At 41.2% G+C, this 24,427-nt stretch overlaps 1 protein-coding gene and 1 long non-coding RNA gene across 6 annotated transcripts in view; one reads left to right on the top strand and one right to left on the bottom strand.

Moving 5' to 3' along the window:
• The first annotated feature begins 138 nt into the window (after window positions 1–138).
• LOC119145666 lies at window positions 139–4,796 on the top strand. The gene is made up of 2 exons (XR_005103483.1): window positions 139–1,175; window positions 3,656–4,796. It is a non-coding gene; the product is annotated as an uncharacterized LOC119145666 (long non-coding RNA).
• Window positions 4,797–7,529: 2,733 nt separating this feature from the next.
• VWC2 (von Willebrand factor C domain containing 2) overlaps window positions 7,530–24,427 on the bottom strand; it is an 81,998-nt gene continuing 65,100 nt past the window's right edge. For all 5 annotated transcript variants that reach the window (XM_037381378.1, XM_037381375.1, XM_037381379.1 and 2 more), the window contains exon 4: window positions 7,530–8,020. In XM_037381378.1, the coding sequence (XP_037237275.1) occupies window positions 7,869–8,020 (152 nt within the window). In that variant the 3' untranslated portion in view covers window positions 7,530–7,868. The remainder of the gene's footprint in view (window positions 8,021–24,427) is intronic.

Raw genomic sequence — 24,427 nt, forward strand, 5'->3', positions numbered from 1 at the left:
ATAAGGACCACAGATTAATATATGTCTGTCTTTTGGAACTATACTCTGAAAAGAAGGAATAAAAAGAAATATCATGCTACATCTAAGAAGTAATTTTTCAATATGGTATATTAAATTAAGATACTATACTATAACCATTCCAGTAATACATTGTTTACATGACAGAGCCGGAAGCACCAAATATATTGTATTTTGATGTGAAGGGGACAAAAAAAGGAAAACAGTGCATTTGAAAGTAACTAGTAAGATTGTATGGTTTGCCTTTTTGGTTTGAATTAACTAAAGTAACTTTTATATAGAACATATGCAACTAAGGCATTTAAAAAAAAAGGAAAACAAGCATTATTAGGATTCTAGAGTGACACTGCTTATTGCTCAAACACTAGGAGAAACAGCATAACTAGCAGAATATATAAAATAGCTCCTTTTATCAAATGTTATTTGAAAATAAATAGCTGCAAACCAGCATGTTAAAAAGTGTTTAGGAGTTAAGAACTGAAACTCTATTTGTAATCCATAGAATGACTAAAGGCTACCTATTCCTTATTTTTGTGTGGTAATTAGAAATAAACAGACCACTGGGTTGTTAACATTAGGCTGAAGCACTGCACATCCATATGTTACCTTCATAATTTCCCACTCACAGTAACACTAAATTAGTTAGCAGTAGTTTGATGGCTAAAGAGAGAGCATGATATGCAGTATTGTCTTTCTGAAAATATAAACTGTTCTTAAAAGAAGAACAAAACACCATACCAAGTAATACCAGCACATGGAACTTCCTACAGTATGGATAGCAAATTAATTTGAGAATTACGCTTTGAAATGAATGCAGCTTTTAAGGCAATAGCAATACAGATTAAGCAGCATTTTGACATTTTTATACATTTACCCTCCTGCTGCACATCAGAAAGAGAACGGTCTGGTTGGCAGACCGTATTATCAATTCAAGTAATTTATAGAATTTTATCTATACTTTGAGGGAGAATAATAAAGCTGATGTAATTTTCACTGGGATACTATACACACTAGAATATTTACTTTCTTCTCCATGCATATGTTTATGAATTTTCGCAGAGTATAGAAACAATGTTTCTTGGTCCTTCCGATAGGTGACATTCAGTTTCAATTCATGAAGTTTGCACACCCTTTCAGGCCTACTGGAAAAAATAAAAGTAAGTGGGTTTACAGGTTTGTCTTTAATTCTGCCTACTATGTGCTGTTCAGCCAGGTCTCAGTCCACCGCACTGTCCACTGGTCTAACCCACACTGCCTCAGCTTACCTATGAGGATGTTGTGGGAGACAGTGTCCAAAGCCCTGCTGAAGTCAAGGTAGACAACATCCACTGCCTCTCCCCTCATCCAGCTGGACAGTCTCTCCATCGCAGAAGACTATTAGTTGGTCAAGCACAATTTCCCCTTGGCAAATCCATACTGGATACTCCTGATAGCCTTCTTTTCCTCCACATGCTTCGAGATGACCTCCAGGATGAGCTGTTCCATCACCTTTCCAGGGATGGAGCTGAGGCTGACCAGCCTGTAGTTTCCTGGGTCCTCCTTGCCCATTTTGAAGACTGGAGTGACACTGGCTTTCCTCCAGTCCTCAGGCACCTCTCCTGTCCTCCATGACCTTTCAAAGATGATGGAGAGTGGCTTGGCAATAACATCGGCCAGCTCCCTCAGCACGGCTCAGGGTTTCATCCCATTGTGGCTCATGGATTTGTGGGCGTCAGGTTTGCCTAAATGATCTATGACCCGATCCTCCTTGACCAAGTGAGAGTCTCCCTTTCCCCAGACTTCCTCTCTTGCCTCCAGGGTCTGGGATTCCTGAGGGTTGGCCTTGGTGGTAAAGACTGAAGCGGAGAAGGCATTCAGTAACCCTGCCTTCTCTGCGTCCTTCATCAATAGAATCTTTCTCTGTATCCCCAACATTGACAGATTGTGCTGAATATACAGTTTATATTCAACCAGACTAACTTGTTATTCCATTACTATAGTATGTATAGCCTTTTCAACAATAGATTTAATTATGCTGTACGTTTCTTAACAGCAATGATCTTTTTAAAAGCAGGAGACTGTTAAGTGTTACAGAAATAGCTTTACTAATAGCCCCAAATGAACCTAACATGGCCAATGTAACAAATATTTCTGGTAGGTTGAGAGTTGATTGTTCTTAAACATCAGCTTTTGTGCTGCTGAATATGTCAGTGGTTTCCTGTTACTCTTTAATTAATATTCCATATCATTATTTCCACGTAGCCTCAACAGGTAAACAATAAAAATGTTTGACTTCTCTGTAGCTGATATTTGATATACAAGTTTGGAGTTTTCCTGTATTTGTATAAAATGAATGAGGCACATATTATATATGAGCAATTTGAAAAGCATACTAGGTTATGTTTATTTTTTCTCTGCTATGAGAGTTGTTTAATATGACATTTCAGAAGACTGGAAATTTACCTTTTTAGTGTGATTGAGCATAAGTACTTTTTAAGAGGCAAGCGAATTCTGGGAAGGAGTGGCTGCCTTCTCAAAACTGAACAAGTTATAAACTTTTTGAAGTGGTAGTTTTATGAAAAAGCAATGCTAAATTTGAATACTTGGATAGCAAAAAAAAAAAAAATATCTGTGATATTCGGTTCAATGCTGTCTCTCCAGTTTGTGTTTTGTATTTAATGCAGCAGGAATACAGGGCAGAAGGTGTATTTCCGCAGACAGAAAACCCATGATGATACAGGCTGTGAAGAAAATTCATTGCCTGATAAGGGGAATAAATGGAGCGTTTAGCTGGATTGCATTAGATCCTTAAATAAAATGTGCCTTTCAAAGCCTCATATGTATTATGGAGCTATCATCGTCTAGATATTAAAGTTACCATCCAAAGTAACATGAAATACTTTACAATCACGATAGTATACTTTATATTACACCATATGAGAATCAATTGTTTTCCAAAGCAAAGGGACCTTTCATCCTATCTTTTTCTTTCTTATTTCTATTAAAGACTTTAATTCAATGTCATTTAAACCTGGCTTTCAGTGTTACAGCTTTGGAGATCATCTAGTGCAATACCTTGCTGAATGTAGGTTCAGCTGCAGCAGGCTGCTCTGGACTCTGTCCAGTTGTGTTGTGACCATTCTCAAGGACGGCGACTCCACGACATCTCTGGGCAACATCCTCCGGTATTCAATCACCTTTACAGTATTTTTTTGTTTTCCGTCTGCAACTAGAATTTCCTGTATTCCAATTTGTGCCCAAATACATTTCTCATTTGTTTTTCTTATATTCTTTGAAAATCTCCCTCTGAAATACCCAAATGACATTGTAGCTATGTTTTTCTTTTTTTTAAACATTCCTATTGTAACACACAGCTCCTCTGTCCCATACCTCATGTTTCTTCTTTTTCCCCTTTTCCCTTTTAAATCTCACATAAGTATTTAAATGAACACCAGCACTTGTATTTTTTGCGGTTTAAATGAGTCATACAAAGAATCCTATTGCACACTAACTATGCAATTTTATAATTACCTGAAACCATCTTGAGTATCATCTCTTCAGGCACCTTCTTACACAGGTTTAAAGCCAAATTAATGTATAGTGAACTCCTACAAAAACGGATGGGGCTAAACCAAGAATTAATTTGTCTTGATTTCAGCTGGGAAATAAGCAGAAGCAAGTGAAGTAGAAGCAGAAATCTCATATTCATGCCAATGCAGCTACATAAGAACATCTGAGAAGAATATTCATTATGCAAGCAACAGACCTTCAAATACAAAATTATTCATGAGCTGTTGGTGTGTCCAGAAATACAGCTTTTATAGGCACAACCCACCTGCAAAGCTGAGGAACTCCTCGTACACAGAATGCATAATACTGTCTGCACTGAAGCAAAAACTAGCTGAGTACCTAGGCTCCAGTAGGGAAGCCAATATTCTCTGGAGTTTGGTTCACTGGAAATTATGCAGATGGTTTTTCTCTTATTTTTTAAGGTTAAATATGAACAGGAGTATTACATGACCAAATCATAAAATTTAGATAAGTACATGTGTCCACCACAAGCCGTTCTGGTTTTTTTGCTTAGAGATGAATGGTTTCCAGCTGCATTCCATAGTAGCTAATTTTTAACTTTCCAACTTTTAGTTCCCACATTTTTATTTTCCGCTCCCATAAAGAGAAAGGAAGGTTTCTGTTTTAAGCCTCTACGTGAAGTGATGCTATGCAGCAGGCTGCAAATCTGGGCTCCCCAGCTGCACTGCCAAAGGCCCCCGCACTGCTTGGTACAGTCACCTGTTGGAGCTTGGCTCTCGGGGTCTGTTGGTGTGTCCGCCTGTGTGCCCGGCTTGCTGATGGTATCACCGTGTCTGGGGTGCGGCTGGGATGGGGTTGTTCTTTGTAGTATATGGTATGGGGTTCTGGTTTAGATCTGTGACCAAAACGATGCCGGTAACACACCGGTATTTCGGCTATTGCTGAACAGGGTGTGCACAGTGTCAAGGTCTTCTCTGTTACTCACTCCCAGCGAGTAGGGTTGGGGTGCACGAGAGCTTGGGAGCAGATACAACCAGGCAGGTGACCTGAACTAACCAAAGGGATATTCCACGCCATATAGCGTCCTGCTCAGCAGTAAAATGGAGAGGAGCGAGGTTTAGGTAAGGTTAGCTACTTTTTGCTTAGGAACTGGCTGCCCACCAGTCTGCCCATGGGAGGTAGTGAGGGATTGCCATTGCATCACTTCTTTTGTATTGTTTTTGATTTTTTCTTCCACTTCTCTGCTTATTAAATTATTTTCATCTTGACTCATGAATTTTCTTGCTTTTCCTCTTCCTTTCTTTTCCCTTATCCCACTTGGGGTGCGCAGGGGGGGAGTAAGTGAGCGGCTGCGTGGTGCTTAGCTCCTACCAGGGTTAACCCACAAGACACTGCATGCCAACTGTGCTTCCACAGTTCGGTGGGGCTGGTGAGATCTGCCCAAGAAGACTCACTCAGCCCATCTCCCCATCTCAGGAACCGCCAAAGAGCTCTCGTGGTAACGCTACAGGCCAAAGCTGGATGTGGCCAGTGATCTTAGTATAAAGAAGGTCCAAAGCTCATTATGACTTCTACCTCACTAAATTTAAAAAAAAAAAAAAAAATCTTAGAAGACTTGAAGTTTATTTCTCAAAAAGAAAGACAATTACATTTCAAAATACAATCTTGTTAAGAAACCACCCACAGAAATGGGTGTGGAGATGAATTTGCCCAGGAAATTCCATATGAAATGGGGAAGGACCAAACTATTACTACAGTAAAGTTGACATTATACGTTGGTGCCAGGATTGAAAGATGGAAAAATATTCTGGAAATAATATGCAATAGAAAATATTTATAAAATTATCTTTTAACTTTGTACTCACTACTTCAATAAAGACAGACCTTCCCTAAAGAACAGAAATTCAAGCCCTGAGAAACTGTATAAGGTTTAGCAAGATCCTTCAGTGAAAGAGAAGCAAAAGGTGACTAGTCTGAGGTGAGATTTCAAAAATTGTAAATGTTATGGCCATACACAGAAAGACACAAATTCTGAGTCTCGTGATTTCACTGAAAGCATGTGTGTTAAAGGGACACCAAGCAGCCTGTTTGGAAAGGCAATCCCACACAGACCTACGAGTCCACCTTCTCTGCTCTTACTCATGTTGTACTGCTGCTTCCTACGTGGTTGCTTCCACTCACTGAGGAGATGTGCGTGGAAGACTGTTGGCACTTTCTCAGAGCTGTGAAGATACTTCATTTCAGTAAGCAGAAGCCTACACAGCCATCAAGCATGGATCCTACTGATTTAGGAGCTAGCTTTCTGTCATATGACTACTGAATCTTATGAAATGGATAGGTATACTCAAAATAATACAACTTTTAGCCAAATCATACCTCCCAAATAAGCAGTGTCTCACTGGGTTAATGAAAGGTATACAATGAATGAAATATTATTTTAATAAAATGGTCTAGGTACAAATGAGATGTGAAACACTCCTTCCCATCTTCCAAGAAAAAAATAATAATATCTGTACTCTGTGTCATCCTCCATTGCCACCAGTAGACTGAGTGGCAACCCAGTTATAATATTTATTGTATCCCTGCTAGGAAGCCCAGCTACTGGAGGACAGTATTTCCAGTACAATGTTTACATATCTGCACATCCACTTCAGGGAAAGTTATTATTTACCTGATTTTTGTCTGCTTTAAACCTATTTAAATCCATTAATCTGTCTTCCCCAATCCCATTCTTCTTGTGACTAGACTAATACCATGCATGAATTCGCCACAGGACTGTCTGTGCAAGAGACGGTTCCTTGGTTTCTGATTCTGTCACTCCTCTTCCTCTCCCATACCATCACTGGGGAAAATAACATCCAGTGATAGACATGCTCAAAATACAGATGTGAGGTGGTAACTGGAATCCACTGAAGTCACTGGCAAAGTTCCATGGTCTTCAGAAGTACCAGAAAATCATCCTTTGGATGGATGCAAGCCTGGTAACCAGGCTACACCATGGGAGGAGGAGCAAAGAGTAGTCTTGTTTTAGATACCAATTAATTGTGTTCCTTCTAGCAAAAGCTTAAAGATAAGCCCATGTTTAAGTGTTTTTTTAAGCCATTGCCTTAACATAAGCAGACATAATGCAGGAGCTGGTGATAAACTAAACTAAACCCAAAATGAATCTAAGCAGATTGTTGGTGGCTGAAGCAGGGAGATGTGATTCAGCTCACATCTAGTCAGGGCCAGCTTCTGTGCTAGAAATCCCGATGGATCCAAAGACCTGGTTCTAAACCTTTCTCCTCAACACAGAGTGTCACAGACCCCTTACAGACTGCCAGAAAGTACCAAAAAATTGAACGAGCCCCAGCAAGGTGGCAATAGCAGGGCACAGAGAATGGCACAGCTACTAACCAGCTCTCCCACCCACAGATTAACAACATGAGGCACATAAGTGGAGGCTTGTTTGGCTGCTCTATCCCTTCCAAGCTGCACTTCGCATCCATTATACATCACATTAATGATGCTGTGTGGTTTCTTACCATCATTTCCACTGGCTGGGCAAAGTTATAGTGTTTACATCACGAAGGAATTTGTCCTGCTGAAATGTGTTATGTCTGATCCACATATTAGAGACTGATTTTGTCCGACTGAATTTTTATAACACCAGCTATGAGAGATCAGTTTCGTATTTCCCACTGCTCCAAGTTATCTTGGCTGTGGACCAGTAGATATGCACCAGTGGAGCTAAGAAAGGAGCTGACCCACCTCTACATTACAGCAATATTCATAAATGAGTGCATGTTCTCTGAAAGCATATTCTGCTCCATTTTTTTTCAAAAGCAAGAACGTCAAAGTTTTGTCATATTCTGGCTCTTTCCTGCCCCACTACACTGAAAATAAGCACACACCCCCTCCCCCCAACAAAAAAAACCCCAAGAAAACCCTCATATGATGAAACTAGAACAGAAATATAATGTTTAAGTCATGGCGCAAGTATTCAACAGGACAGGCAATGATACAGTACTTTAATCTGTATTGTCTATATAAAACATTTATTTTTAAGCTCTATAATGGTATTATAGAAATACATAGAATATTTTATAGAGTGTATTTTAGTGTACTCACTGTGAAAATAACACATTTATTAAGACAGGTATTCTTATGTCCAAATGTTTTAAATATATGTACTTCTTTGCCTTGCAGTATTATGTTACTTTGAAAAACAAAATACCAGTATTTTATTCTTTGCTCCTCACCAGAATTTTCTTATTCAGATTTCCCTGGGTCATCTAGGGTGCTCACTGCTGTGAGATATTTTATAAAAACCACGAAAAGTACTTAGGTTTGTAGATTTCCTATATTTGTTTGCATTCATGTCTAGTGCACATAGCTTGCCGTTCAATTCTCCAAGTGCCTTCTTCGTAAGTACAGTGACATATAGTGCATTCATCAGTTTTCACCTCCCGGCCTGCTGGAATGACAATGGTTTCTGCAAAGCAGTTCGGGCCTAAAAAAAGGAAAGAGTTTATTATATGATACCCATAGCACACTGTAATCCAGCATAGTTCAGTTTTAGTCTTGAGCACAGAAAATCTAACACACAGTGAGCAACGCTGGGCAACATTTAACAAATGTGAGCATCACGCACAAGGCATAAAAGTAGCAAAGAGAGCAAGGACCCTGCCCTGCGATGTGGCTGGGTGTCTTCACTGCAGACTGTCCTGCCCTCTACAAGGGAAGGTGCAATAAAGCCTTTCTGTGAAACATGCAACTGTGACAGAGACCTCGGCGCAAACTGGCGATGCAGATGAATACAGGTTTAAGCTAGAGAAAATGCCACATATTCAGAATCAACAGTGTTACTGCAGGCTACTAGAGAGCTGATTTATAAATGTTACATTTTTCCATTGGAATCAAGCATCGTATTTAGTCTAGTAATCAAAGTATCAGATTAGTTTATTTTCCACTTCATGAGAAAATAGTCCTTTTCCAGTAGGATGGAATATCTCCAGTCTCTTCTGGATGAAGATGCTTTTCATGAATAAAATTAAATATTCTCTTTTATGCAACTCAGAAAGTCTACAAACATCCCTTTGCAAAGTACACCGAAATAACTTTATTTCTGAGGATGCGGCAGGAGAACAACCCACCAGCACAATGCTCACAAGACAAATCTGGTTCTTTCAAAAGGTGACAACCTCTCATCTCTCTGCCACAGAAGGCTGAGTGCTGTAATATCTGTGGTTCTGTTAAAAAAAAGTCTATTTCTGTGCTGGAAATCCACATGCACTTATAAAGCAGCACTAAACCCTACCGATCATTTATCGATACGCTGTCATGTCCTCAGGGGAACTTGGCCCTTCCGTTCACTAAGCACACAAACAGCTGCTCAGGCAGAGCCTGGACATTCAACGGCCCATTGATGTTGGTGCCACGATCCATCAGGGCAGGATGTGCAGTAGGGGCCAGCATATATTGATATGATACAGCTGAAACTCTAAAGAATACAGGTGTGCAAAATGCGTATTGACTGCCAGCCTGTTTGCCATACAAGTAAATAAACCACAGCTGAGGCTCAGTGTTCCATTGCCAGGGATCTACTCTAAGACCTAAGCCTAGCAGTATGGCCGCTTCTTCTAAAGAAATGCATTTTTTAAAGTGCTTCCTCTGAAAAAAACAAAGGTAGGTGCATGCTACACATTTTGAAGCACAAACCAAATAGTTCCCAAATCAATTTTAAGAGTTATCTCTCTGGATCAGGTTATGTGTTTCTGTACGGACACAGCAGCCTGAGACAATTCCGAAGAAAGATGCCAAACTGCCAATAACGAAGGCCTTTTCTCACTGAAGAGCTACTCTCTAAAAGAGACCTGCAAGACTTGCAGAAATGTCCTTCACCATGTCGTGCCCATTAATTCTCTATTTAAGCCAGTATTTTGTTTTAGGACTGACTGCTGACAAGTATCTCTAACATGTGGCTTCTTCCATAGTTTTAGGTGGCTTCTTGCCCATTCGAGGCTTTGGATACATAATGGATAGCAAAATAGGGCACACCTCATGTAAAACTACCTGCTTTGCTAACCTACCGTTACTGTGCTACTTTTGTGTTTGCATCCCCCTCAGTCTGTCCACGCAAAGTAACACTGGGCTGGAGAACACAGGAAGGAGGACTTTGGGGTGGGAGCCACGCTCCTGGATCCCACCGCACGCTGGGAGGTGCCCTGCCTTTCAGCTGAGATAAAGCAGTGTTGTTAACTAAGCTGTCCGTGCTGGAACTTTAAAAGATTTCAACTCTAATCTACATAATTCCGTTTCAGTTAAATACAGTATTCTTCTTGCACCTAATAAACTTTCATCCCAAGATGAGTTCACCCACACATTAGGTAAAGATAACGGAATATTTTGCATGTTGGCCTGTAACAGGCCTGTGATTTACAAAGCTGTATGATACGAAGAGTTAAAATATTAAAAGCGGAATCTACTTTCCATGGAGAATTTCTATGAAACCTAAAAGACCACTTGAAATTTAAACACTATGTAATAGGCACAAGAGGAACAAAAGTGATGTCAATCCCCTGTGCAGGTTTTATTTCGTTCTGGGAAAGTGAATGTTGCAGGCTATAGTTGGTTACAGAAACCAACCAGAGTGTGAAGCAAAAACAGTGCAACACACATAATACAATTCACTAGGATTCAGAATGTAAATGCCTCCATTCACAATTAGCAGCATCTTAAAGCCATGTGTGACAAGTCCTTCTTACATCAGAAAGTTATTAAATGTAAATATACAAGTTTGCCCTCAATTCTTAAAACTATTTAATATGGGGGGAAGTCATTGCTTTGGTAAATACAGGAAGAGCAATAACCATCTACTTGAGAAAAGAACCCTACAAAAATAAATGACAGCAACGCATATTCTTTTAGTATCATGCAACTTTTCAACGGAAAATTGCCTATTTTCTGGTTCTGCATTTGCACCCATCATTACTGTAACTGCAAATCTTATATAGTACTTAGACTGGCAATAGCCAACTGGCATCCCCGCTTCATCTTTTTCTTTGCAATATCGTGTGCACGCAATATTGTGGTTAATGTTACAGAAAAGGTCATCAATGAAAAGGCTGAACTGACTGTATTACTGCAACACCATGCAAATAAATGTCAGTACAATATAGTGTCCAAACATGGGAAAGTAATTCCACAGCACTCCTTTTAACATTTCTCCAAACCCTCAGACTTCTAGGGAAAAGAAAGCCCTGAGCTTCACCCCAAACCTCACTCAAATTTGATGCTGTTTGAGCTAGCACTGAATACGTGGCTCCCTTCCCATCAAGCAGGTGACGCTCATCCCTTTCCTTTTCCTCTGAGGAGCAGCCACAGAAACAAGACTTGCATGGCTGGACCGGCCGGAGGTGACCAGCCTGCGGTGATGGGGGACAGGTGAGGTGGCAGCAGTGGGACCCTTGGTGCAGGGCTGCCCCAGCTGCCCCTGTGCCTCCAGCAGCCCTTCCCTCATCCCTGCCACTCGGATGGATGTTGCTGATGAAGCAACCAACAATCCGATTCTCTGTCTGCCTAGAAGGACAGTAGGGAAGCCAAGGAATCAAATATTTTAAGCAGAGAGTGGGGCAAGGAGGCAGAGCAGGCACACAAGGGCTGGTCTGAGACTCGAGTGCCATTTCCTCACTCTCCCTTAGCAGTGGGAGGAAGAAGCACATGCCTGCTCCACATGCCCAGCAGTTAAGATGCTCTGAAGGCACGGCATTTGCTGACACTACTGCTTTACTTAAAACTGGACACTTTATATTGATGTAGCAAGACTTTCAGATCCCCATCACAAAGGGTGAGCCATTTCTTGATTTTTTTAAAAAGTTTGCAAAAATACCTGACTTAGCACATGAAAAATATTTCCCAGTAAATCAGGGCTGTTCCAACTCCAAAGCTGTGGTGGGCTTTCTGACTAGGTGTTGCTGTTGCAGGAGCAGTGAATCTCTCCTCCTCAGTCTACAAAGCAGGCTGCATGCTTTCTGAGCTCCTGCTTACTAACACCACTACTCCGCCCAGTACTCCTTCAGTGCAGCAGTGGTTGTTTGATCTATAGTATAAACCTCCTGGGCCCGATCCCCAACTGCATACACTTACAGAGGTCTAACGAAGTCAGTGGTGCTGCATATCGTCACAGTAGATGAAGATCTTGCCATATCACTCTTAAATCTGGCAGAAAATTCAGTATGAAGTATTGTATGAATTCCAAGTGCAGCTTGAAATCTACCATGGCATCATTTATTTTCCTAAAGTATATACTGGCGCTGCCAGACTCCACTTGAGCCATACCACACTGGTATCAGCAGAGATTTCTTTCCTAGGGCCAAGCCACAGTTGCTGCCGTCTCAGTGATGTCTCAAAGCAGCAAGTTCAGTGCAAATCCTCAGTTCTCACGCTGAGCACCAGATTGGCATGCAGCTCTCAGCTTCCCTGAAACCACACCAGTGAATCCTAGCTTCCAAAAGCAACAGTTATACTGGAATCTAAGGAACTAGGTAGGCATATTAGGTGGTTAATTCATGGAGAGTTTATAATGGGATTCTTGCCTCTTAAATGCTTAAAAACTAAAGTTTAAAAATAACAGTGGGGTAAATTTAGCTATTGTAATTTTTTTCAAAGTCCTTACCCTGGTCCTGTGAAAAGCTTCCAATGACTTATAAGTTATGCTTCAGTCTTGACAAATGTAACAATCTAATTAAAATGCAAATTTTGTTATCTCAGAAGAAAATAGCCAATACCAATTATCAGCAGAGAATGCCCAAGCCACTCACCTACAGAAGCAACAGCACCTGTAACCTTGACAACCTTGCAAGAGACTCTCTGAAGCTTCTCCTCCTCCTTCTCTTCCGCAAAACCACAGCTTTATGCTACAGAGTTGTGTCTATTTCCTCTGCAGCCTGCCCTTGCTTTTGCAGGGTCACGAGTCCCAATCAGTTAAAAAATATAAGATATAGCAATTTGGTAAATCGTGTTTTAATCAACTGTTTTCATCATGTATTACATCAAATTATGGACAAAGAAATCTGTTCAACTGCAAGTTAATGTGTTTGCCTGGAGATTAAGTCACAGCAAATTTTCACCAATTAGAACTACAGTGACAACCTCTGTAATTTAACACTTTGATGTAAGCCTGCCTTGGGCTCTGGTTTGTACTCAACTCCCCAGTCACTGCCCTTTTAAGAGCTCCTTGCAGGAGGCAAACAGGTGACTAACTTCCAAGCTACCTGACAGCAGTCCCATCTACCCTGACAGTTTTATAGCATTCATCATTGTGCTATTACCGCACTTTGCAAATAACATGAACTCAACGTTTAGCTTAGCCCCAATTTTTTTTATTTATTTTTTTTATCAAATTTCACAGAGAGATTTCCAACAGTTACAACATGAAAAAACAGATCCTACACTTTGTCCTGGAAGTCTTCAGAACCATGACATTATAAGAAATGGCTGTGTTGGGTGAGATCAGAAGTCTACCCTCACCCGTGGCAGCCAAAAGGAGATACATGGGGAAGTGTATGGGGACAGAGCAATCACACGTACCCAGCTTCCAGCACTTTCTGACTCACAGACTTTGTAAATGGCTCCTGTGTGCTGAGTTAATGGAGTTAAGGGACAGACTTAATAAATTTCTTTGTGATTAACCTCTCCAACATCCTGCTGAACCCATATAAACATCACTTGGTGGCAAGGAGGTCCACAGCTCTTGTGCACAGGGTAGAACCGTAGAACCGTTTTCTGTTGCTCTCTGATGCTTTGCACCTGCTACCTAAACTTGGTATTCCCAAATCCTCATAGTGGAAGAGGCAGGAACAACCACCCCACTTTGCCATGCCATTCATGAGGTTATAGACCTGTGTCATGCTTCCCTCCCATCACCAGTCCCCCACTGTTCCTGCTGACCTCCCCAGACCTCTCCCAGTTCTGCCACCTCCTTTTTGGGCTGTGAGGACCAAACCTGTGCACCACAGGGCAAGTTGTAGAAACACCATGGACCTGTACAGTAGCACAGTGATGTTCCCTGATTTGATTCCCAGTTCCCTCCTACTTCTTAACATTTGCCTTTCAGTTGTGACCACTGATGAAAAAGTTGAGCTGACATTTTCAGGACAGTAAGAATTTTATACCAGATAGGAATCTTACAGAAACAAATGTTTCGTTACACTCAAGTCAAATCTGCTGCTGCCTTTTTGCATTACAGAGAAGTTCCACTTTCCAGCAATGCTACTTGACAGTCTTCCGCGTCCAGCAAGAATGCTCCTGTTGTTCAGTAATTTCAGGAACATGCTAAGGAAAGCGAACCCTTCTCTCCCCCCCTTTCAGATCTTTCTTCTTTCTGATGTTTCGAGAGTTCCTCCAGGATCTATTGCAGATGCCAGAGAGACTAATGAAACACCGAGCTTGAAGAAACGTAGAGAAGCTCCCTGCCTGCATTTCAAGCTGACTGCCACTGCAGATGACCTGGGATGCCACAGCGCAAAACCAAGGACTCTTCCGCACCCCAGCTGGAAATTACACCGGGGAGCTAGGACAGCCAAGGACCAAACCATGGATAAAGGGTGGCTGTGCCTGCCTCCCAGTGCACTGAGACACAAAGTGCCTCATGCACCTGCTGAGATATTTGAAATGGGTTTCGAAATGTGCTAACGTAGCGTGGCGAGACAAAATAAGGCTGCTCTGCCACATAGCACCGCAGCGGCAAGATTTTTTAGATGCAGGCATTACTTCCCTCATCCCTCTCAAATCTAATCACTTCCTCCAGAGATGGTATCAGTACCTACTTTGTGCCCTTCCAATCTCTAATCTCTTCTAAAGGGTCTGTATCTCCCTGACTTGATTTTGTTTCCTCTCTCATGTGGATATATATAAAATATGTCTGTCTCCTGTGAAACATCATCTTGGAAGATAAAGCACAAAAAGCAGCTGGCGAAAGTAGCCTGTGACTAGGATTACAGCAGGCTCTCATTCTCTCAGAAAAATAAGTTCATCACCCCTGCTGCTGTGACAATTCTGACTGCTCCCAATCCAGTGCAACCTTTTACTCGCCTCAGTACCTGTGGACGCTACTGAACCAAGTCCAAAAGGGAGTTTTCAATTACAGAAGAAGGATTCAGGTACACACGATTTTAAGAGCAGTTTGGGACACTGAAGAACCATGTACTATTTCTGTAGTTTATCAGTGCCTTAAGATACTGGCAGCCAGAGAACCATGGCAAATATCCTAACGGACTTCCAGTAAATGCGTGTATATATATGATGGAGAAGAAAAATAAAGGTATCCATCCATTTTGTGATTTTACCTAGCTGCTATAGGAAGTAACAAAAAGGCAGTGCGTGCAATGTGCTACTTTTCATGAAAGCAGCATTTGTTCATGCTAGATAGAGCTTCGGTACTTTTAAGATTAATAAAACCCCTCCCTCTGTTAGGATCATGTTTTGTTAGATGCACAGGGAACTGACAGATTGGAAGAAAATCTGCCAAGGGCAAAACAATTAAAAATAACATTTTGCCATCTAATTTAGAAGGATGGCTATAGCAACATCTGCTGTGAGTGGACAGACAGAAGAAAGCTCAGTGAAGTTCTTCTATAACTAAATGGGGTGATCATGTCCTCAATGGCACTGCTGTGACAAAGTGTAATCAAAGCTCCAGCGCTTGTGTGCCCATGTGTGCACACGTGTGTGTGCAGGTGCTTCAATCTGGAAGATAAAACAAGCTATAATCTTACTTAAGAGCTGGGTTTTAATATTCTTCTTATGAGACTCACAAGCCCTATTTATGATTAAGTTCTGTTGGTTTACTTTTTCATTTATCATCTGTGACAGCACTATCGATTAACGTTTTGTTACAGCCTCAGTCCTAGAAACTGGAGGAGTGTCCAAAAATCCCACTGAACACAAAACAAAGCCACTACAGCCGACTGATCCTTTCCACCACGGCTTCTTCCCAACTCTAATTCCCTATTGTCTTGCACTTTGCGGTGACATTAGCATCCCTGGAACAACAATGCCAAATACTACCGAAACCAGGGCTGCACAGACAAATTGCTTGCAAGAAGGGAACAGTCCATAAACCCGCCACCGCTGCTGTCGCCTTAGACTTTCACATGTATTCAGAGAGCAGAATTTCAGATATCTGCTTTTTGTGTACCAGACAAAAAGAAGCAAAGGAACATCTAACACTACACAATCCAATACCGCATGAGCCAAACAGAAAGCCTCAGAGCATAAAAGGGCCCAATTAAATAGGAGGCTTGAGTGCCATGAAAACAAACCACATCAAACAACTTCCTCTATCAGAGAAAATATAGCAAGACTTGAATACTCAAAATGATTTTTTAAAGTCCTACGACTTGTAAAGGCATAGTGTGTTCCACCCAGAAACAGCACCAATAAGGCACGAGCTGAGCACTGTGTGTATCTTACAGAAAATTATATAAACACTTAGAAGCCAGCAAGCTGTGCATCAACTTGACGCTCAGCTTTTTTACAGCTCAATTGCCACCCACATGATCAGGAAATGAGAGACACCGGGCTTGAATGCATCGGGAAAACTCACATCAGATGCCTCAGACAACAGAAACACTCGGGGACTGGTGCCACTCACCTGCAGCCCAGCTCACTTCTGGCCCTGCCTGCTGGGACAAGGTTGTCACCAATGTTACATGCACAGAAAGCCGCCTGCCTGTGCTCCCCACAGCTCTCGGCTCCCCACTGCGCCAGCCGGGCTAGGTGGTGAACCAGCCTGAGCTAAAGCCAGCCTGGGAGAGAGGAGAGTGGTTTTGGTCTGGGTCATGCCCGGCAGTGCAGCATCCTGCACAGGTGCTCGTGGTGGAGCCCTGCAGCTGCGTGGGTGTGGGGATATGCAGCAAAAGCATTGGCTACTTGCTTGGAAACTATTTCTGAAGCTCAGAGGGTGGTCAAGTCTAAGAAAACAAGCTAATGTACCACTAAATTTTTCCTTGGCTACAGAAACTGCAGAAGCATGGCCAGGCACCGCAGGGACAGAGGGACTGACCGTGGTGGTGGGATGTTGTGTGGGCTGCAGTGGGGTGAGCTGCTGCCTGCCCCAGAACTTGTAGCATGGGGGCTTAAAAGCTCTGCTGCTGAGGTTAACAGGGCTAATCCTCCCCTTTCTTAAGCTGTTTATTCAACCCAGTGACCCTGCTGAGCTCAGCAGGGTTACTGAGGGCCTGATGAAAGACCTGTTCAGCACTAAGACATCTTCTTTGCGCTGGGAAAACATCAGCTTACTGTTCAGACTAAGCAAGCCATGTGAAATGCCTTTGTTGAAAGAACCTCAACAAGTTATCCCAAAAACTATTATGCAAATTTAAATAGACTCCACTCTTCCAAAAGCATGCGCTACAGGCCAGTAATTTAATGCATCAGAGACCTGCTGCAAACACTGGAACTAAAAGCACATTTTAATTAGTCAAAACACTGCAGCACTGGTGGGCTGTAGCATCTATCAGGCAGGTTAGTTAGGTTCCTGAGAAACAGCATAAAATACTGTACTGAGTACAGGAACTCAGGCAGTAATGCACAGGATTGTATGTGTCCTGAAACACATACTAAATGCAGGATGCTAATGAAGGAAGAGATTTTGGGAATTATTATGGAAAAATCCCTAAAGACTCCAACTAAATTGAAAGCTAAAGTAGCACCGAAGTACAGTATAATGCTGCTTTGGCAGTGAAATGAAATCTAAATCAGTGTATTTTTCCAGTCACTATGGAACACTAGGTAGCAAGAAAACAGTACGCAAGGATGGCCAGTGGCTACCTACCGCTACAATAAATTATTCAATCAAACCAACAAAACAGTATCATTTAATCATCAGCTGTTTTTTTCAACCCATTTTAGAATAAATACATGGAGTACTGCTGAATCAGGGTTTACCTTTCATACTAATAACAATTTATATCAAAATACTGAATTTATTATAATTCAATCCCAGAAAGACTGTCACAGCAGACAGTGACAACACTCCCAATTAAATAATCCCATTGTAAAATTAGGTCTTTTATAAGGGCTTGGTTTGGCTTTTTTGTTGTTATTTTGGGTTTTGTCATCGTAACTGTTGCTTTGGGGTTTTTTTGTTTTAGTTAGGAGCTTAGGGGCTTGCCTACACAGACAGGTTTCTAGCCCCTCATCCAAATTCATTACAGTTGGTTTCCTCTAGTTACAGTTGTACAGATGTACTAATACATCTCTCTCTCTACATAACCTGCTGCTGAAGTGACACACACTAACCTAGAAAAAGTCATCATCGCCGAAGGAGCATCAGTTTGGGGTCTCAGACGCCTGTGTAATCCCCTCATACAGACAAGCTGTGAGCAGCGTTGTTAGCTGCAGAAAAGGGAAACAGAAGTTGAGACTCATATAGGGAATGAAGTTTATGCAATAACAGAAATAAGTGGTCCGTGACATCTGAACTGCTCAGTTTCATATCCAGCGACTTTGGTTCTGTGTCAGTTTCTGCATCGCATCTGCAACATTGTGCTCATTTTATCTTTTCGAGTTACATGACAGAAGGGAAGAACTCAGCCAAGACCCATCCCAATGCAACTGTTATTTAAAACATTAAAAAACCATATCCACAACAGACTTTAACATATGCTGAAGACTGACCACCTTCTCTCCTCCTTCTACCTTTCTTATTTAGAATGTTTCCAAAAATCTACCTCCTAAAAATAAATAATACCCTGTGCTTTTTATTACAGGGATAGAAGTGGCAGGGAGCTATGCTGAAAAATTAATTGTAATTGTTGGCATGTCATACATCACTTTAAAATACAATGAATTCTAATAACACCCTTTGCCATGATAAAAAGCCGTACTTATAAAATGTAGTGTATGGTGTAGTGCATGGGAATCAGAACAGAAACGAAAGAACTTGTTTAGGCACCAGTCCTAATAAATGACTACTATTTTTAGGTGTGAAAATCTACCAAATACACCATTGTAAGCCCTGGTTGTTTTAACATGATACTAGTATTATGTGAATATACCTGTAAAGAACAGAGATGTTAAGTTTTCCTAAGAAAAAATTCTGTGTCAACTTTAAGATGCACCTAAGTTACTGCACAACTGAGAAAAATCACAGTATTTTTATGAGCAAAAGAAAGGTTATGCTTTGCCCTCCATGCTGCTGAATCAATAATTCCACCTTTTCTTCACTTTTAATGATTTTCCCCTGGTGGTTATGAAACACAGCACTGGATGGCTTGCTTTGGAAAGACTGTATTTTGTACCCTTTCAGAAAACCAAAAAGAGAACAGGCTGTGAGAGCACGCCCTTCCTGCCCCTGGTACCCTGAGCAGTTCTGCTCCCACAGCCGGCCAGGATGAGACCTGGGGAAAGTCTGGCAGTGGTCCCTACTCCAGCACACTCCCCCCAGACAGCCGCAGTGCTGGGGATAAGCAGGTGGCACCCAACATTGCCACCTAAAAATGAGCGATCTGGTCCAAGTCAGCCATCTGCAGCCCCTGTGTACGGAGGGAAAGGTGGAGGCACTTCCAGGGGGCAAGCCATCGCACCTCCTTCAGACAGGGGCTGCCACAACGGTTCACGAACACGGTCTACAGGTTGTCCCCTTTACCAGCATGCAGATGCCTTCCTCGTGTTTCAGCCCAATTTCTGACGCGGGCTCTTATCACTTCCTTACCTTGTCAGGGTCTTGCACAGAACGAAGACTGAGAGGCTACAATAGCATAGCAATTTGGACCATAGAAATACTCAGGATAGGAAGGGGTGCACCAAATAATAGTTATTATTCTGTTGATCAGAAACTGTCAACAAGTCAGAGCTGCACATACATGTATGCTTGAGAAGACCTCACACAATTTAGGACCATGCCTAAAGACAGCTGTTAGAAAAGCAGCCAGGTACTAAGTAAATCTAAATACATTAAGTTGCAACACTGATATCCATCACTATCAGAAGTTAATTCCCTCTCATTTCTATTTGCATCACCCTTACACAACTCATGAATCAACAGCTGGCTAACAGAGACAGTCAGGAAGAGTGGGAAACCAGAAGTCAGAAGGGTGAGTCGTTGCAAAGGCAAAAGAGTAGGGAGCCACTGGTGTTGGAAGAAACCAAAGCAGCGGGATTGCAAGCAGGAAGGAAAAAGGCAGGAAAGCAGGCACGGTGACTGGCAAAATGATTTTATGGGATCATCTCTTTATGGAAATGGAAAGACAGGTGATACGAAGTGAGAGACATGAATTATGAAAAATACAGGAACTGGTTTTGTTAAATGCAAAGATTGCCTCTGTGAGTTATACAAATCCTTTCATCTCAGAGAAGTGCAGCAGCACAGAAATTGCATGTCACTCACAAGGGCAGGCATAAAAGGATATGCACTGCCCAAAAGAAATTTTCCTCACAATATTGCTCAACTTAACTTCCGGTGTCTGAATCCAGCACTTACTTTCCCAAGTGCTGCAAACGTAAGGCCACAATTTGATAATGCAGTGCTCTTCTCCTGTGAAGTTATTAGTGCACAGTCCTTCTTTCCCTTACACGGGCATGTGAAATTGGGAAGAGCACAGGAAAGGAGTCAATGCCCTCAGAGCAGCCAGATTTGTTATGTACATGGATGTATGTCAGCTGGGTCAGAGTCTAGTGGAAGAGACATCAGGTGACGATGGTAAGCTGAATGTGTCTTTCAACATTCTCACTGCAACTTTTTAAGAGGTATAAATGGATCTAGTTTGCATGTTTAGCCATCAACCGTTAACGTCAGAGGGTGGGCTGCCTTGGCTAGGAAGATGCAACATTTTGCCCCAGTCAGCAGGATACAGAGACACCTTGAAAAGAAGTAAGGGCTTATTTAGAGCCTGCTTGTTTTAGCCCATGCAAGCTCACAACCTAAGCTGCCAAAAGTCATATAATGGAGGTAGTAAAGGTGCCTGCTCCTCTAGGAAAGAAGAGACAGGGTATTCCCAGTCTGTGGCTGAAATATTTAAATGTCCAACCACTAAGCCGAATATATGTGAGGTTGCAGGCACTACCAACATTACTGAAGCTCCTGTTCACAGGAGTAGCCATCAAGCTCCATCAAAGATGCTCTGGGAAAAATAAGAAATCAGATTAGGCCTTTCATTAAATTAACAGTCCAGAAAACTCTGTCCTGACAAAAACCAAATTGACTTCCAGGCAATGGCTCCCAAGATGGTCAAGCTGGCATTGGGAGGCTGGGCTGCTTCCTAGATGACTCTTCTCTTTTTTTCCAACATATCAGACCTCTAGAACAGTTCCTAAGGCATGAAAGCTAGTCTTTGTATTTACAGTAACAGAATTATTGTAAACCTATTCTTAAATATTTCCACACATTATATGTTTCTTCTTGTAAAATTATCTCCAAAGGCAAGTATTATGGAAATAAAAATTCTGGGGGAAAAACAGCTGGTGCTTTTATGTTTATCTGAAAGCTATGTTTGTTTTCTCCTAGGCAAAACCAGAACCTTATGAAATTGTAAATGATTCCCAAGGCACGTTAAACTGATTTTCATAAAACTCAGATTAGTGCACTCCAAAAAGAGTAGTAAATAAAATGAAAGTGGCAAAACTAAAAATTACATTTTACTTTTCTAATGAAGTTATTACTCCAAAATGTTCTACAACCAACAATTAAGTACTTGATTTATGACTACAGTGTTAGATACTCCATTTGTCTTTGGGGTATTCTTCTACTCTATGGTGATAAAAATGATCACTGCTCACCTGCTGCATACACAGCATAAGCATAAGGAAGACCTGGGAAGCCGATGTGGAATGTAAGTTATTAGTTTACAGAAACCCCTAGAAGACAAAACAAAATTAAGAGAGCTCTTAATTACAGAGTGGATCCAAGTGTTGTAAAATATGTGGAAATCAGATATGTGGAAAGGGCATGTCTTCTGGAAAAGAATCAACATCCTAGTGAAGGGGGAATATCAGCCCAAGAGGAAGAAACTACCAGCTCCTGACTTGTTCCCTATCGCAAGGTTTCATTTATTCCTGTCCTGCTCAGGGGCTTAACTTGCAAATATTTTCTTTGCACTTGGTATCAGAAATTTTAGTAGCACAATATGTACTTGTACAGTCTACAACCATTAATGGATTATTAAACTCTTATTCTTTATTCCAAGTATGTGTGTAATTTATGCAAGTGCTATTGAAATCCGTGTATTAATATGCTTAAAACCCGAGTTTTTAAGAAATCTTTGTGGAACAAAAGCTTTGTATGAGTTTTCTAGAGAGGACGGAGAAGCGGTCAAGAGAGGAGGAGTTTTAAGGGGTCTAATTTCCACTACAGAGCACACAAAGACTGGAGGACAGAAGGTCCAGTCCACAAACAGCAAACAGCTTCAGTCATACAGTATCTACATTGTTTTCCTGCCCTTTTTGTTTGTACCTTTTCTTGCTTATCGCATTGTAAACTCTTCAGGGCTGAGACTATTTCTTGCAATTTTTTTTTGCATAGTACCTTGCAAGTTAGAGCCCCAGTCCTAATTTAGAAATTAATTACAATAATTATGATCAACATTTTTCTTTCTATAGGACCATTTAGGGCTTTTCCTGACAGTCCAAATACTAATGTTAATTATTTGACATTGCTACTAAATTGTGATGTAACAAGTCTCATTGGACAGTGAGGAAATGTTAAAACTTAAATGAATTCTCTCATAGATATCAAAGAAATCAAAAATAAAGGAAACAAAGAATGACCACAATCAGAAGAGCTTTCAGGGCTCTAATATTGGTTAAACAAACATACCTACACATGGTAACACTCAAAAAATAACAAGGTGGTTCTGCAGTGACTGAGTTGCATATGTATCTGTATCCACCAAACACGAAAAAGCCACTCACTGTAGTGCTGTAGGAGCTGGCAAGAATTTCAGCTTCTCCACAGACTCTGTGACTATAAACCTTGCTCACGTCCCCTCCTCTGTCTTCCTTCCAAAAGGAAGAGTGGCAGCCTTTTCAGCCTCTTCTTTGCCAGCCAGCCTCAACCCCTCCAGCATGTCAGCTGCTTCTCCTCACACCTTCTCTGCGCTGGCCTTGTACAGAAACAAGGACTACACGCAGTGCTCACACGTGGGTACATCAGCGGGGAAAAAATGGCACCCTCTACCTGATTCTCATTATCCTCTTCATTATGGTTAGTATTTCTGATTATGGGCCATGCTTCATTGGCTTTGTTGCCTGCCACTGCATGTTGAGCTGGTGATTGCAGAGACCTCTCTGTGACCACTCCTGAGCCACCAACTGCTGCCCAGTCTAGCACAGAGACACTGTCTAGATTATTTACCCTGTGGGTATCACCATACACTGAACCTGGTTTGTCACCTTTTTAGCCACTCCATTTTGTGAGCTACTTCTGGAGACACTTGCCACTGGCACAGTATTGGACTATCCAAAAGAGCTTTGTACCATCCAAACCCATGGAAATCAACTGCATGCTCCCTGTTACTGGTTCACTGATAAAGATGTTGATTCCCCCAGGAATCAATACAAGAACACCTTGGCCCCCATGATGCTTGCATTTTGCTTTAGGTGACTTTTTTTTCCATGAATGTATCGAACCATTTTTCAAATCCATGCAAACTCTTGACAGCCAGGGGACACTGTAGCAATGACTTCTGGAGTCACACGATGCTGTGTATGACAAAGCACCTACATTCATTTGCTTTCTTTGAGCCTTCACCTAATAAATGCATTGAGCTAGACTAGTTCTTTTAATGTGAGAAACAGCAGAGGTGTTACTCAGAGGATGAACAGCTGAAGTTCTCGATAATAAGGATTTTCTTCTTTACAATGCATTCCAGCCAAGGATTTCAAACCATATCTTGGGATTTACGTGCTGTAAGATTAGCTAGAGGTCTATGAATATATATTTTGAGGACCTGTTCACTTCTTTAAGCACAAGAATAGCAATTATTTTTAATACATTCCCCCCTTATATTTTGAAAAAGGGAAAAGAACATAAATCCTTCAGATGAAAGTGACTGTTTTTCTTACAACTGCAGTACAGAGACACTAACCAATTTCTAACATCCCTTAAATACATGCTTGCTATCTAAATTGCATGTGGAAATAATGCTTCCAGTATCATTATTTTACAGGCTATCAAGTGATCATTTTATTTCTAAATTGCAATCACAAAGAAACCTCCCAAAACAAGAGAAAAAAATTTAAGGGAAGTCTTGACCATAATGCTGTGAATAAGGCCACTTAAATGCCTTAAAATAGACTAAAGCACTTTGGAATGGAAACTCTTCTATAGAATTTGTGTCATTGGGGGTAAATTACATCAAGGAATAAAATACAGCAAGGAGTCTCTTCCCTCAAGCACGAGTGTCAGTTGATTTCTACTGTATCAGGAACACTGTTCCAGATAAAAACATCACAGCAGCAGGGAAAAATATTTCAGTTATAAAGATAAGATTCTCTGAGGGAATCATATGCAAACAGAAGCAGCAGCTCTTTAAAATGCCAGCAATAAAACATACAGTTAAATGCATCATCTTTGGCTAATGCTGCAAACACCAGAACTGTCAAAGGATAATGTACTAAGTCAAAATGCCCTAGTCATGGTTAAATAATCAGATTGATAAATTTAGATTTCAGATTTTAAGCCTTCTTGGCACATTATGTCATTTTCCCTGGGCACAAAGTCTTAGCAAACAAAACAACTCTACACCTGTAATTATGAGACTCATATTTTAGCTACTTAAGGCATATTCATTTGTATTAAATAAAACTGTGTTGACAAGTAATGATTTAATGCAGATGCTGACAAGTCAGAACAGGGCAAACTCTTAAAAAAGGATAAAATGTAAGATACAATGGAAGGCAGCAAGAAAATCTTTGCTTT

Source organism: Falco rusticolus, chromosome 3 (genome assembly GCF_015220075.1).
Source record: "Falco rusticolus isolate bFalRus1 chromosome 3, bFalRus1.pri, whole genome shotgun sequence".
NCBI lineage: Eukaryota > Metazoa > Chordata > Aves > Falconiformes > Falconidae > Falco > Falco rusticolus.